This window comes from Solanum dulcamara, chromosome 8 (genome assembly GCF_947179165.1).
Source record: "Solanum dulcamara chromosome 8, daSolDulc1.2, whole genome shotgun sequence".
Classification (NCBI taxonomy): Eukaryota; Viridiplantae; Streptophyta; class Magnoliopsida; order Solanales; family Solanaceae; genus Solanum; species Solanum dulcamara.
In genome coordinates this window covers 17,454,832-17,467,378 of record NC_077244.1, presented here as the reverse complement: position 1 = coordinate 17,467,378, position 12,547 = coordinate 17,454,832, and the positions used below count along the sequence as shown (strand labels likewise).

General features: G+C 35.2%; 1 protein-coding gene across 1 annotated transcript in view; it reads left to right on the top strand.

Annotated features, from left to right (window-relative positions):
- The window catches only part of LOC129901690 (anaphase-promoting complex subunit 1), a 59,331-nt gene that overhangs the window by 42,044 nt on the left and 4,740 nt on the right, over positions 1-12,547 (top strand). The window contains exons 27-35 of the mRNA XM_055976946.1: positions 1,451-1,527; positions 1,598-1,708; positions 1,784-1,885; positions 3,879-4,019; positions 5,516-5,689; positions 5,793-5,856; positions 5,946-6,082; positions 6,162-6,310; positions 9,351-9,429. Coding sequence (XP_055832921.1) covers positions 1,451-1,527; positions 1,598-1,708; positions 1,784-1,885; positions 3,879-4,019; positions 5,516-5,689; positions 5,793-5,856; positions 5,946-6,082; positions 6,162-6,310; positions 9,351-9,429 — 1,034 coding nt within the window. The remainder of the gene's footprint in view (positions 1-1,450; positions 1,528-1,597; positions 1,709-1,783; positions 1,886-3,878; positions 4,020-5,515; positions 5,690-5,792; positions 5,857-5,945; positions 6,083-6,161; positions 6,311-9,350; positions 9,430-12,547) is intronic.

The window sequence follows — 12,547 nt, the reverse complement described above, 5'->3', positions numbered from 1 at the left end:
TAAGTTTCCTCAGGCTACTTCTCTCTCCTTGCACTACTTCGATTCATAAACTCTTTTCTTTAGTTGTTTGATTCTGCCTCTGTGTTCTAGCTTCTTGTGCTACCAACTTATTTTGTTGGGTGGTTTCTTTTTCTTGAGTTAGGTTCAAGGTCCATTTCTTCACATGGTATTAGAGTCAAAGCCATCCTAATTTTTGGTTTGCCCAATGGTATTAGAACATTGTCTAGATGTCTAGTGCTAGGTGTGAGAGTGCGGAGTGTGTGTGTGTGTTTTAGAGCTCACATTGGTATAGGATTCAATTGTTTGCTTCCTTAAATGGTTTTCAACGATCTTCACTTCATGATCTAGCTTTTGAAGTCTTCGCAAGGTTTACCTCCGTCATTGTCTTCCTTTTGAGTTGCCTTTAGCACTATCCTCAGAAAGATTCATTAGTATTCTACAAGTCCTTTAATAGATTGAGATGAGAACGAGATACTAAGGCCCCATTTGGCCATGTGAGATGAAATCATGGTGTGAAATCATGATGTGAAATCATATGAGATGAAGTTGAAGTTTTGTTTGAACATGCAATTTGGATTTTTAAGTTGTATTTTTTGCTCATAAACATAAAAACCCCATGAGTTGTGAAAACTATCAAAATTGCTCAATTTTTTATACAATCTTTCCAAATAAACAAAAGTTCATAACAAAAGTATCATACACTGTCACAAAACTATTCTAAAAAAATAAAACATTTATTGATTAAGAAGTAAAATTGAACATGGGTTGTAGTGTACTACTCTTTAATATAGTCCTTCCACATAGTACAGACAATCTCCTCACGTTGACCATGCAGTTTTGGTTAATCAGATGCATCGATAAGTATTCCGTGAATATTTCATCACTCTTTTGGTATTCTCACAAAAATTGTAGATATAAAATGGTGGTTTTCTTTTACAAAATATAAACTTGTGTGTCAATTCTTGTATTTGAAAAATGTGTAATCATGATATGAAATTCCCAAATCAAGCTTTTTGGAGAATTTGAGATTTCATCTCATGTCCAAACGCTGATTTCATATCCTTTTTTCAAATCACAAGATGAAATCACAAGATGAAATCACATGTCCAAATGCCTACTAAGTATGAGGTTTTTTGGCGCTAGATCTGCTTGGACATGCCAAATGCTGGCAGTACACTGACAATTATTGTTTCGAGCTTTACACCATCTTCTCATTTATCATGATTTTCTGTTGGCAGTTTTGATATCAAAATATGCTTAATTCATGCTATATGAAATGCATCGGATTCCAGACATATTCTTACAGACTCATTTGTCTTTTAGAGAGCTTTTTATGTTTATTACACTAATATACTCCTAGGCCTAAGGTGAATAGAATTTGATTTATCATCAGATCTGTTGAATGTTGTATTTTTTGTTATTCTTGATTTGCCAACTATAATTTTGGCAGGGTTAAGATATGCTGGTAGTAGAGATGGCAATTTACAAGAGCTGCTCTACAAATATGCACTATACTTCCTTAATGAGGTCTGTTCTTTACGTTATTGTGCCAATTCATATTTATAATGCTGTAACAAGTTTACCTCTAATCCTGCAGATAAAACCTGTATCTGTCTCAAGTGTGCCATTTCCAAAAGGACTGTCTAGATATATTGATCGTGGTTCATTGGAGACATGTCTTCACCTAATTGTTCTCTCTCTATGTGTGGTAGGTATATATCTGCACAAGTGCAAATTGCTTAAATTTATAGTTAGGCTTCATTAAGAAATTCTACTTGTGCAGGTCATGGCAGGGTCTGGACACCTACAAACATTCAAGTTGTTAAAGTATTTGCGTGGTCGAAATTCAGCAGATGGGCACTTGAGCTTTGGTAATCAGATGGCTGTAAGTGTATTGTCATTTTACAACGAGTTCTTGCATCACCTGTTTATTCCACTGGTTGCTAACTAAGTTCCACTGTAGATCAGAGAAATGTCTGTGATCCACCAACAAAATAATGTGGATTACTCGTCAAATTTTTCTTGAAAAGAAAAGGAGAGATATCATAAATGGAGCTGTCAATATGGGCTTAGCCCACTGGGTCGGCCCAATCCAGCCCCTTTTTTGACATGATTGGCTACAAATTTTATAGTCCATTTAAGAATGAGGCTTTTTAGCCAGGCCAAGTAAGTCCGTCTGCCCATGAGGCTTGAGCAAGGTTTGGTTGGGCCAGCCCGTGGGCCAAATAAAAAATATTTAATTTAAAATAGATAAATAAAAATGATGTAGACTACTAACAATCACAAAAATGAGTCAAACTTATAGTTTATAGAACCCATCATATATTCATATTGTAAAGTGTAAAGATCAAAGAAGTAAAATGCAACTACAAAATTATATTATATTTCATATCTAAAGCTACAATCAGATGTTTACTTGAAGCCATTATAAATCATCAAACTTGTACTCAGTATTATCAAAGGCGAAAAGCGCAAAAAAACTTTAAGGTCCATTAGGGCTTCAAGCACAAAGCGCAAATAAAGCGTGGGCTTTAATGAAAAAAGGCGCAAAGGGAGAAAAAATACAAATATATATGTTTTGTCCAAGACTAATTATAAACATGAATGACAAATATATGACCAAAGAAATTGAAAACAAATTATGATAAAGTGAAATATCAATTGTTTAGTGTCACTTCTTAAGAAGAGGCTCATTGGCAAGGAAAAGTTGGCCTTAGAACCTTGATGATGGCACTGAAGCGCGCATAAAGCGAGGCGAAGCGCTCAACACGTTTTGAGCCTCGCTTCAGGGCTTAAGCACACCTTTGACTACATTGCTTGTACTAAGACCTATAAAACAATAAGAGACATCATATACAACTAAATTTCTATTGAATCGACAAGCCAATACGGAAATTTCATATGTAATGGACATTATTAACAATTGAAAATATTGGATAGTTCATTCATATGTAATGGACATTACTAACAATTGAAAATATTGGATAATTCAAACTTAATAAGTATTATTAGGATAATTTAATTTTTAGTTTGAGACTTGGATAGCAACACCATGTAATATTGTACTCCCTCCGTTTAAAAAAGAATGACCTAGTTTGACTTGACATGGAGTTTAAGAAAACCAAAAAGACTTTTCCATCTTATGGTCCTAAATTAAAGTTATGTCAAATGTACCAAAATATCCTTTAATCTTGTGGCCTTAAGCATGCCACGTGGAAAGTTGAAATTAAAGTTTTACCAAAAAAGGAAAGGAGTCATTCTTTTTGAAACAAATTAAAAAGGAAAGGAGGCCATTCTTTTTGAAACGGAGGGAGTATGATAAATATATAATGTTAGCATTTTTAGATTAGAATTTAAATTAAAAAAAATTGGGCTGTATCACATCGAGATGTTGATTCGTTTTCCGCTCCAATGAGATGACCACAATTGCTAACGCTTTTCAAAAACCATTTGCTTGCAAAGCGTTGGGTGGACAGCCCAAAAACCCGTCCTCAGTTCGGATTGCAGGCCACAACTCGCCTTTATCAGTATGAAGCCAGAATCACTAGTAATCATGAAAAATATTTTTAAAAAAGTGAACCGTTGGCCCGGCCTGGCCTGAAGCACGCATAGAGATGGATTGTGCTAGCTGTTTTAAGGCCCATCAACCCGTATTGACAGCTCTAACCATAAACCATTTGCTTTCAACAAGAATAAATAATTGTTTGGACATTTTCATTATAGATTCGCAAGCATCTGATAATAGGACATTGATGAATCTTCTGTATGTACTTATTTGTTCAAATTGTTTGCATTAAGATGCAGAAGATATTGTGGATTTAACTTTTTGTTTCTTCGATGACCATTTTTCTAATGCAGTGTTCTGAAAACTGTTTCAGGTAAGCTTAGCCATTGGTTTCTTGTTTATTGGGGGTGGAATGCAGACTTTTTCAACTAGCAAAAGTTCTATTGCTGCTTTACTAATAACACTATATCCGCGATTGCCGACTGGACCTAATGACAATCGGTGCCACCTTCAGGTAAATGAATGCAGAAGTGAAATACTTTAGTAGAGGAAAATATGACTCAGGTTTGGAGGGGTGTTTTTAAAGGTGTTGGGGATGTGTGTTTCGAAGCGCGTTCTGAGGCAAGGCAATGGACAATCGCCCTTGCGTGCATGTGGGGGCATAGTTCCATAGGGAGGATGCTCCAACCTGTTGAGCCTATGCCTAGGCGCGACTTGGGCCTCACTGGAGATCCGCACGCCCGAAAGTTCTGAACAGATCAGTTCAAATTTCGCAAGAAGAAGAAGAATAAAAGTACAGTTAATATTTATTCCTTGCCACAAACATGAATCAAGTATAAGGAAAGAAAGTGAAAAACCTGATATTAATCCAAAAGAATACTGTAGAGTTTATGTTTTAATTTTCTTTAATTTCATTCTCATAAAACAAAGAGAGCATGTGGGCAACAATAGTTCTCCAATTTCAAATTATGATGACCTTTTGTCCTTGGTTTTTTGAAGTTTAAGGACCTTCTTAGTTGCTCTGCCTCTGGGTTTTGAACGATTGACTGGAAATTATGGAAAGAAGATGAGTTCTCAAGGATTTCAAAGCCACTCTTTTCCTTTTATTTTTTCCTGTATGGACTTTTAGGGGGATTATGGTTACTGAGTAGATACTTGGAATACTGGACGTCACTTAACACTGGAAGTAGTCCAGTATTTGACACTTGCTAGACAACTTTTCTTATGAGATTTCTGTAGATCTGCCAAATGTAGGAGTAACTATTAGGAATGTTGTAAATTTTACAGAGGACGAACAGTCGAAACGAGAGAGACAATCATTGACCTCACCAGAGCTATTTAAATGAGGGAAAAAAGAAAGGCAAACTGATAATTCCTCTTTTTGACAAGTGCCTGAGAATATCACCTTAAATAAAAAGGACTTATTTAAGGGGGACAAATGAGTTACTAGGCTATGTGAACATTGTTCTGAAGAGTGCATATGAATGCACCTTCTGTGGAAGGAGTTGTTTCTTGTTTGACATATTCAGCTATCATGTGATGCAAAGGAGAGGGTATATGTTGCTACCCGCTAAGACATGTGTGATGTGACTTAAGGTCTGTTGAGAGGTGGTGATTCAAATCCGAGAAATGCCATGGAACAACTAGACACTGGCAATACTTGCACATAGTATTGAGTGGATTGGCACTGATTTGAAGTCACTCATCTCAAAACTCACCTTTCTGGATTTGATTGATACTAATTATGCAGAAATTGAAATTATTCAACATATTGGTTTCCCTGTTTCAAATTGTCCGGTTATTGACTATTTCCTTTTCCCCTTTTGTGGAATCTCTCTTTGCAACTTATTAATTTTTCTTTCTATGATCTCATAAGATGTCTTCAATTTTGGTTAATATTCTGTGTAAACATCTTATACTATCATTTTAATTTGTATTTGTTTTTTTTTACATTCCATTTTCGTTGATTTATCAGCAAATACTTTTGTAATTTAAATTTGCATAGTACAGGCTTTTCGGCATTTGTATGTTCTTGCAACAGAAGCTCGCTGGGTTCAGACAGTTGATGTGGACAGTGGTTTACCTGCCTATTGTCCATTAGAAGTTACTGTTCGAGAGACAGAACACTATGCAGAAACGAGTTTTTATGAGGTTTCCCCGTGCATTCTTCCAGAACGTGCTGTTGTAAGTTCTGGTCCTCTGTACAAGCAAATTATGCAGTAATTTTAAGATTATTGGACACATGAAACATTAGGTCAAGCCATGTTTTTCCCTTTTGGCATTATAGTTGAAGGACGTTCGAGTCTGCGGCCCTCGATACTGGTCTCAAGTCATCAATCACATTCCTGAGGGTAAAGTTGACATTGGTTTTCGCTTCATCTAGTTGGACATTGAGGCTAAAATCTTTTTTTGTTCAATATTATCTGCAACTTTTTTACAGAAAAACCGTGGAGCTCAGGGGACAAGGGCGATGCGCTTAGTTCTGGTATTCTCTATGTCAAGAGAAAGGTTGGAGCATGTTCCTATGTGGATGATCCTGCAGGGTGTCAGTCACTGCTGTCACGAGCAATGCACAAGGTTAGTTCTCATTTACAAAAAATCTACTCTTCTTTGTCTAGTCTAATTGTTACATCAAATTATGTTTTCTTTTATATAGGTGTTTGGTTTGACACGTTTGAGAGCTTCAGCTGCGAGTAGAGATTGTCAAGATGGTGACATGGTAGATCAGTTGATCAGTACTTTCTCGTCTAACCCAAGCTTAATTTCGTTTGCCCAGCTCTGCTGTGACCTTAACTGGAATAGCAGGCAAGTGCCCATATATTCATTACTGATTCTCAAGTCAATATTCTAGAAGTTATTTTCCTGACTCAGTATGTACTCGTTGTGTTCTTTATTTCCTTTTTCTTAGTTCCTAATTCTGACACTTTTTGTGTGACCTCGTCATACAGATGATCTCACAAAAAGAAACTGAATAAATATCATTACGCATGACATTAAAAATCGATCTGAATCTAACAGAATGTAATGTTTAATAAACCAAGAAAGCTACTTAAAATTAAAGTAGGGGGGAAAAAGAATTTTTCCAAGATGACTTGGTTTCAAAATAAATCTAGAAACCTGTGATTGAAGTAATTGTTGTTCTGTGTCATTCCCATGAACAGTTATTAATCCTGATCCAGTCTGGCTGTTGAAGTGTTGCAGCTGGATATTTAGTCTAAACTAGCAAACTAGTTTGTATATTTTGACTGTTGTAAAGCAGGATACGAGCGAAAAGGCTAATTTTTGGAGGCTGGACTTGGGACAGAAATATGGGTTCTTCTTTACAACATGAATACTGGAAAAGATGCTTCTTAATCTCTAACTGAGGGTGTTCATGGTTCGGTTTGAGTCGATTTTCTCCTAAAAAAAAACCAAACCAAATAAGTCGATTTTTCATATATTAGAACCAAAACCAACCAGTCTTTTCAAAGGAGTGTACGGGGCAGTCTCGGGGAAAGGCGTACCAAGCTTGGGGTGCAAATTATAGGCGTAGATCCTTAGGGTGTATGGCCTAGAATTTGGGGCGTAAGCTCTAGGCAAAGAAGCATAAGTCCCTGCGCAAAAACATACGCCCGAATGTTAATTTTGTTTTTTATTTTTTCTATAAATCATAGTTTTTATTAGTGGTGTAATCATATTTATATTTTATGTTATCATGTTTTTGAGGTTGTAGTGATTTTAAAAAAATATATATATAAATAAAGGAATTCTTATACAAAAAATGACACTGCCATAATTGTTTTTTAGATAATCTTGCCTGAAATTGATAGGATAGAGATTTCACAGCACTATGTCCCTAAGACAACTTTATCCATTTTTTTGTCATAACTTTTACACTTTTTATCCTTCTCCTTATTTGAAATATATAAACAGTAATAAGTGCAAATAATAGTTAAGTGTGGGAAGGACTAGTAGATGTGCAAATGGATGATTATAATTTTTTTTCTATATTATTGGTGTTTTATCTAAATTTATTTGTAGAATTATTGAAAGTTTTACCTTGGCTTATTTTCATAGTAATAAAATTATAAATTTGAAGATGCATGGGATATACATCCATGGGACTTACGCTCCGTGTCTTTAGGCTTACGCCTCGCCTCGCGTCCCTTCCTTTTCAAGTACTGAAACCAAGTCTATTTTCCATAGGTTTGGTTTTTGTCATTTTTTTTTTGTTTTTTAAAAATCTTTTTTAATAAATTTGTGACATACGTTAACGAACACCCTTCATTCTCTTTGTTCATTCTTTGTTTGAAAGAAAATATTCCAATTACTACAGTCCAATATAACACTACTTTGCCAATTATTCTTAAAGAAAAGCTGTCACAACCTAGATATTTTGATGATAATAGAATTAAACAATGATGAACAATTAAAGACAATTTACTTTTAAGATGAAACAAATTCTTGGATTTATCAAAATAAAGACTAAATCAAACTAGAATGTAAAGGCAAAGAAACCAAATTATCATAAATGGTAAAGGTAAAGAACTAGACTATAGAACAAAAATGCAAAAGACTAAGACTTAGCATAAAATTTTATAATTTTTATACAAAAATATATGTATATATGTGTAATTTATAATTTTTAAATAGGTATTTATAAAGTCGGTTTGGTTCGGCTTTTTCCGGTTATTTTTTGTTTAAAACCAAAACCAAACCAGTATTTGTCGAGTATTAAAAGTAAAATCAAATCCAAATCAAACCAAGAATGTATTGGTTTTTTCTTTTAGTTTGATTTGATTGTCGGTTAGATTTTTCAGTTTCACGTGAACACCCCCTACTTCTAACTCCTGAAATGCTGAGCTGGGAGCTTTAATTACCTGGTTGTGTCATCGGCCAACAACATTGATATTTTGCTTTTGTTATTGTTTCTCAGGCACTGCATCTTTTTGTTTTCCTTATTTACTGATATAATGGTCCTTTTAGTTGTCCTTTTTTGTCTTTTTTTGGATGAATGAAGACAATGCATGTATATCCGAAGCTGTAATATGGCATTTTAAAAACAAATTCACTGTCATATTTGTTTTTTTGTACTAATCGTCTGTGACTTGATAAACGAGGATGTGTTTTTAGCTAGTTGCAAATACGCCATGACCATTTCTAAAATGTTATGATATAGCTGAGTAATTTTGTTCTGACCTATATCCTCACTTATTCCTGATGTTTGGGTTTCCTTCTGTTAGTGTGGATGTGGAAAAGGAACAGCTGTAGTCTAAACTTCATACATCTGCATATTCCATGTAAATTGTTTTATTTATCTCAGTGAATTATGATTTTCTTTTGTTCAAATGTAAGTTGCTATTCATTGCTACTACTGTCTGTTTTCTACTTTTCCATCTGATTTTCTTTCTACAAATTGTTCATTTTTTCCAAAATTCCATTTCACACGACTTTGATTTTGGGTTGTACTGTGCCAAATTAATGTCCAAGTTAAGTGGAAGAGCTTACGATAATATTATTCTCTTAGAGCAATCGATTTCTTAACCTCAAAACTCGGTATCACAAGCTAATGTTTCCCTTTCGGATCATAACGTTCTATTTGAAAAGCAGGGACTATTTACATGTACTTACGAATTCATTTTGCAAGTTACTAACTGAATGATATAGCAAGATTGTGTGAAAGATTAGTTTTTGATGATGCGAATGTAGCAAAATTATGTGAAGTCCTATCAAACTTGCTTGACAGATAATGAAAGACTAGCCTCCAAAATGTGATTGTAACAAGATTGTCTATCGTCCTGTTGAAATCCTTGTCTGCTGATTGTAATGATGAGTTGATAGTAAAGCCTTTATGGCACTTTTGCAGATCTGACATTGACTTCCAAGAATTTTGCTTACAAGTGTTATTTGAGTGTGTAAGCAAGGACAGGCCAGCCCTATTGCAGGTGATGATTCATCATGCAAATGTTTTTTACCTTGATAATTCATAAAAAAAAATCTTAAATGATGGACACTAAATGCTACGTCTTTGAGCCATGCAGTTGTGTAGTTACCATGGAAAATGTTACTTTGAACATTTGTTCTATCCTTTTCAGAAAGAATGTTATCTACTGAATATTGAAGTAGTTGTTACACCCCAGTTCTAGCTGCGTGTGTGATTGACACCTGATCCCTTAAACTTTCCATGGAGAAAACCATCTGGACATATTACCGTTTTCATAGCAATGCATGCATCACGACATGTAAAGTTTAATAAATTTGGAACTATAACATAAGGCTCATTGGCCTCATCATAATCTTGAAAATCCTAACATATGGCTCGCAAGTCATAGAATATTTGAAAATTTACAAAATGAAAATGTCATAAGGGACTCGTAACATGTCTAGACCACTCACAAATCACAATAATGTCATGGAACCTCTATGATGTACAAAAAAAATACTATGCATGGGGCACATCCCAGCTATGCAAAGGAAGATCATGAAACACTAGCCAAACTAAAGAGTAATGGACCTCACCAAAAACTGAGATGGATGGAGATGCCTAGTTTGTGTTAAGTTGTTCAGACTCTTCACTTTTGGTGCTGCACCCGTGTCAACACGACATTGATGTGGGATCCGTACCTTATTTGGTCAATAAATTTTCGGTACTTCGACCAAAATTGATGGAGAAATTTGAGACAAATGCCTATGGTTTCTAACTTTCTATAATCAAAACAAAAGCTACGGTGAAATTTGAAGAAAATAGAATAACTTGTTTATAGTATTCCTATTTCCGTTTATCTCCTTCTTGGATTCTTTTCTTGATCAATATTTTCTCCTCGGGATACCTCGTAAGTTTTCCACATATTGTCTCATAATTTAAACATAAAATTCTATTTTTAGATATTTGAATTATTTTTAGCTGAATCCGCACCTTTATTTTCATACCTAGATTCGTACCCCAGAATCTTGAAAGTTAAATCATGAAGGATTTGACTTCTAGATCCACACCCGTATCGCACACCCATACCCGAGCAACTTAGAGCTTGTGTCACCAACTTTTTGTGCAACTATATCTAATAGAAAACAATGAAATCACCCTCGAGTGTGAGTACAATCATATTCATTGTCATTGGCTCACATCAAAAGGTTGGGATGAGGCTTAAGGAAAATCATGCATAAGTTATTGTATAATTATAAAAGGCTTAAGTCATAGATGGCATAATATGCATAAGTGATGTGCTTAGTCTTCTCATGAAATATCATTCTGGGCAACTATTTGGTCTAAACTAGTTCATAAGTTTCTACAACCATTGTTCAATATTTTGCTACTACACTCGAGCAAGCAACCACAATTTGTGTTTACATATCCAACTATCTGCGCAATGTGTACATGGCCTGCCTCCATCCTCAAAGAGTAGTTCTTTGCCTGGAGCTGATTTTATGTACCGCAAAATGCAGACAACTGCATCCCAATGACAACTTACAACATTCACATAAAATGAGATGTTTGCTCTAGTCAACTTTACCTTTATAAAAAAAATGTATGCTCCAGTCAATGCGAGATAATTCAACTTACCATCTAATCTCTTTTATCTTCTAAGATCATTGAGTGGATCCCCTCATTCTTGCAAGAGTTTAGCATTCAGATCCGTAGAATTGTCAATGAGTCTACATACCATCGTTCCCATCTCTTCAAGAATGTATGAGGCATACTTTCGTAAAACAATACTTGATCTGGACTGAGCAACCTCAATACCTAGAAAATACTAAAATTTGTTGAAGGCTTTAGTTTGGAAATGCCGAAAGAGATATTACGTAAATAAGTGATACCATTTTGATCATTATCGATGATAACAATATCGTCAACATAAATCACCAAATAAATACACAGATTTGGAGTAGAATGCTAATTAAACAAAGAGTGATCAACTTCACTACAAGACATGCCAAAGTCTTGAATTACTGTGCTGAACTTCCAAACCAGGCTCGAGGAGACTCAAGACTGCTTCAGACCATATAGTGACCGACAAAAATTGACATACAAGGTTACTAGACTCCCCCATCCTCTCTCCCCCCAGAAAACAAAGCTAAGCGGTTGGTTCAGATAGACTTTGACCTCAAGGTCATCGTGGAGATATATTCTTAATGTCTAACTGTTGAAGAGGCCAATGGCGAACAACAACCATAGCCCAAAGATAGAAAAATGCGAACAAATGATATTTTAGTCATAGGAAAAAAACGTATCATAATAATTAAGCTCAATATCTAAGTGTACCTTTGGCAACAAGGTGAGCCTTAAGCCTATCAACTTGAACGTCTGGACCAACTTTGAGTGCATAATCCCAACACTAACCAATACTAGATTTAAGCTCTTAAGAACCACTCGTATGTAAAGAAGACATCTCGTCAATCGTAGTATGTCGCCATCTGGGATGAGAAAGTGCTTCACCTGTAGACTTATGGATGGAAATAAAGGACAAAGATGATACAAAGGATAATGGGGTGATGAAAAACAATGATAACTTAAAAAGGTGTGAATTGTATACCTTTTTGAAGCAATTGGTTGGCTAGGAGGAGTCAAGTCCTAAGTAGGTGCAGGGTCAGGCTTGATGTTGGATGCAGGCAATGATAATAAGTCAGGAGTGGTGGCATTGTGGATGGAGATATCGAAGTAACCATAGAATAGTAAGTATAAAATCAACAAGGAGAGAGAGATAAAGAAGAAAATTCCAAAATTCCTTAGAGAGGGAATGTCAGATAAGACACTATTTGGCCTTCTTTCAGGATATGTAGATAGTATAACCTTTAGCTGGTAGCTAGCAAAGAAGTTACTCCCTATCAACATATATAGTTGAGGGCAAACCGAGGGTTTACCCGCAACTTCTGTTTTGCTTGGTTATGGGACTAGAGTCCATTGTCTCTAAAAAAACGTTATGGTTACTTTCTATATAAACTATGATGTTCATACTATGGCCATAACCCTAGATAAAGCGCTTTTAGCCACTCATAATACGATTACAAAAGCTATAATTTGTGTAGCAACAAGAAATAAAGTTAAGTAAAGAGTTAAAGTAACCC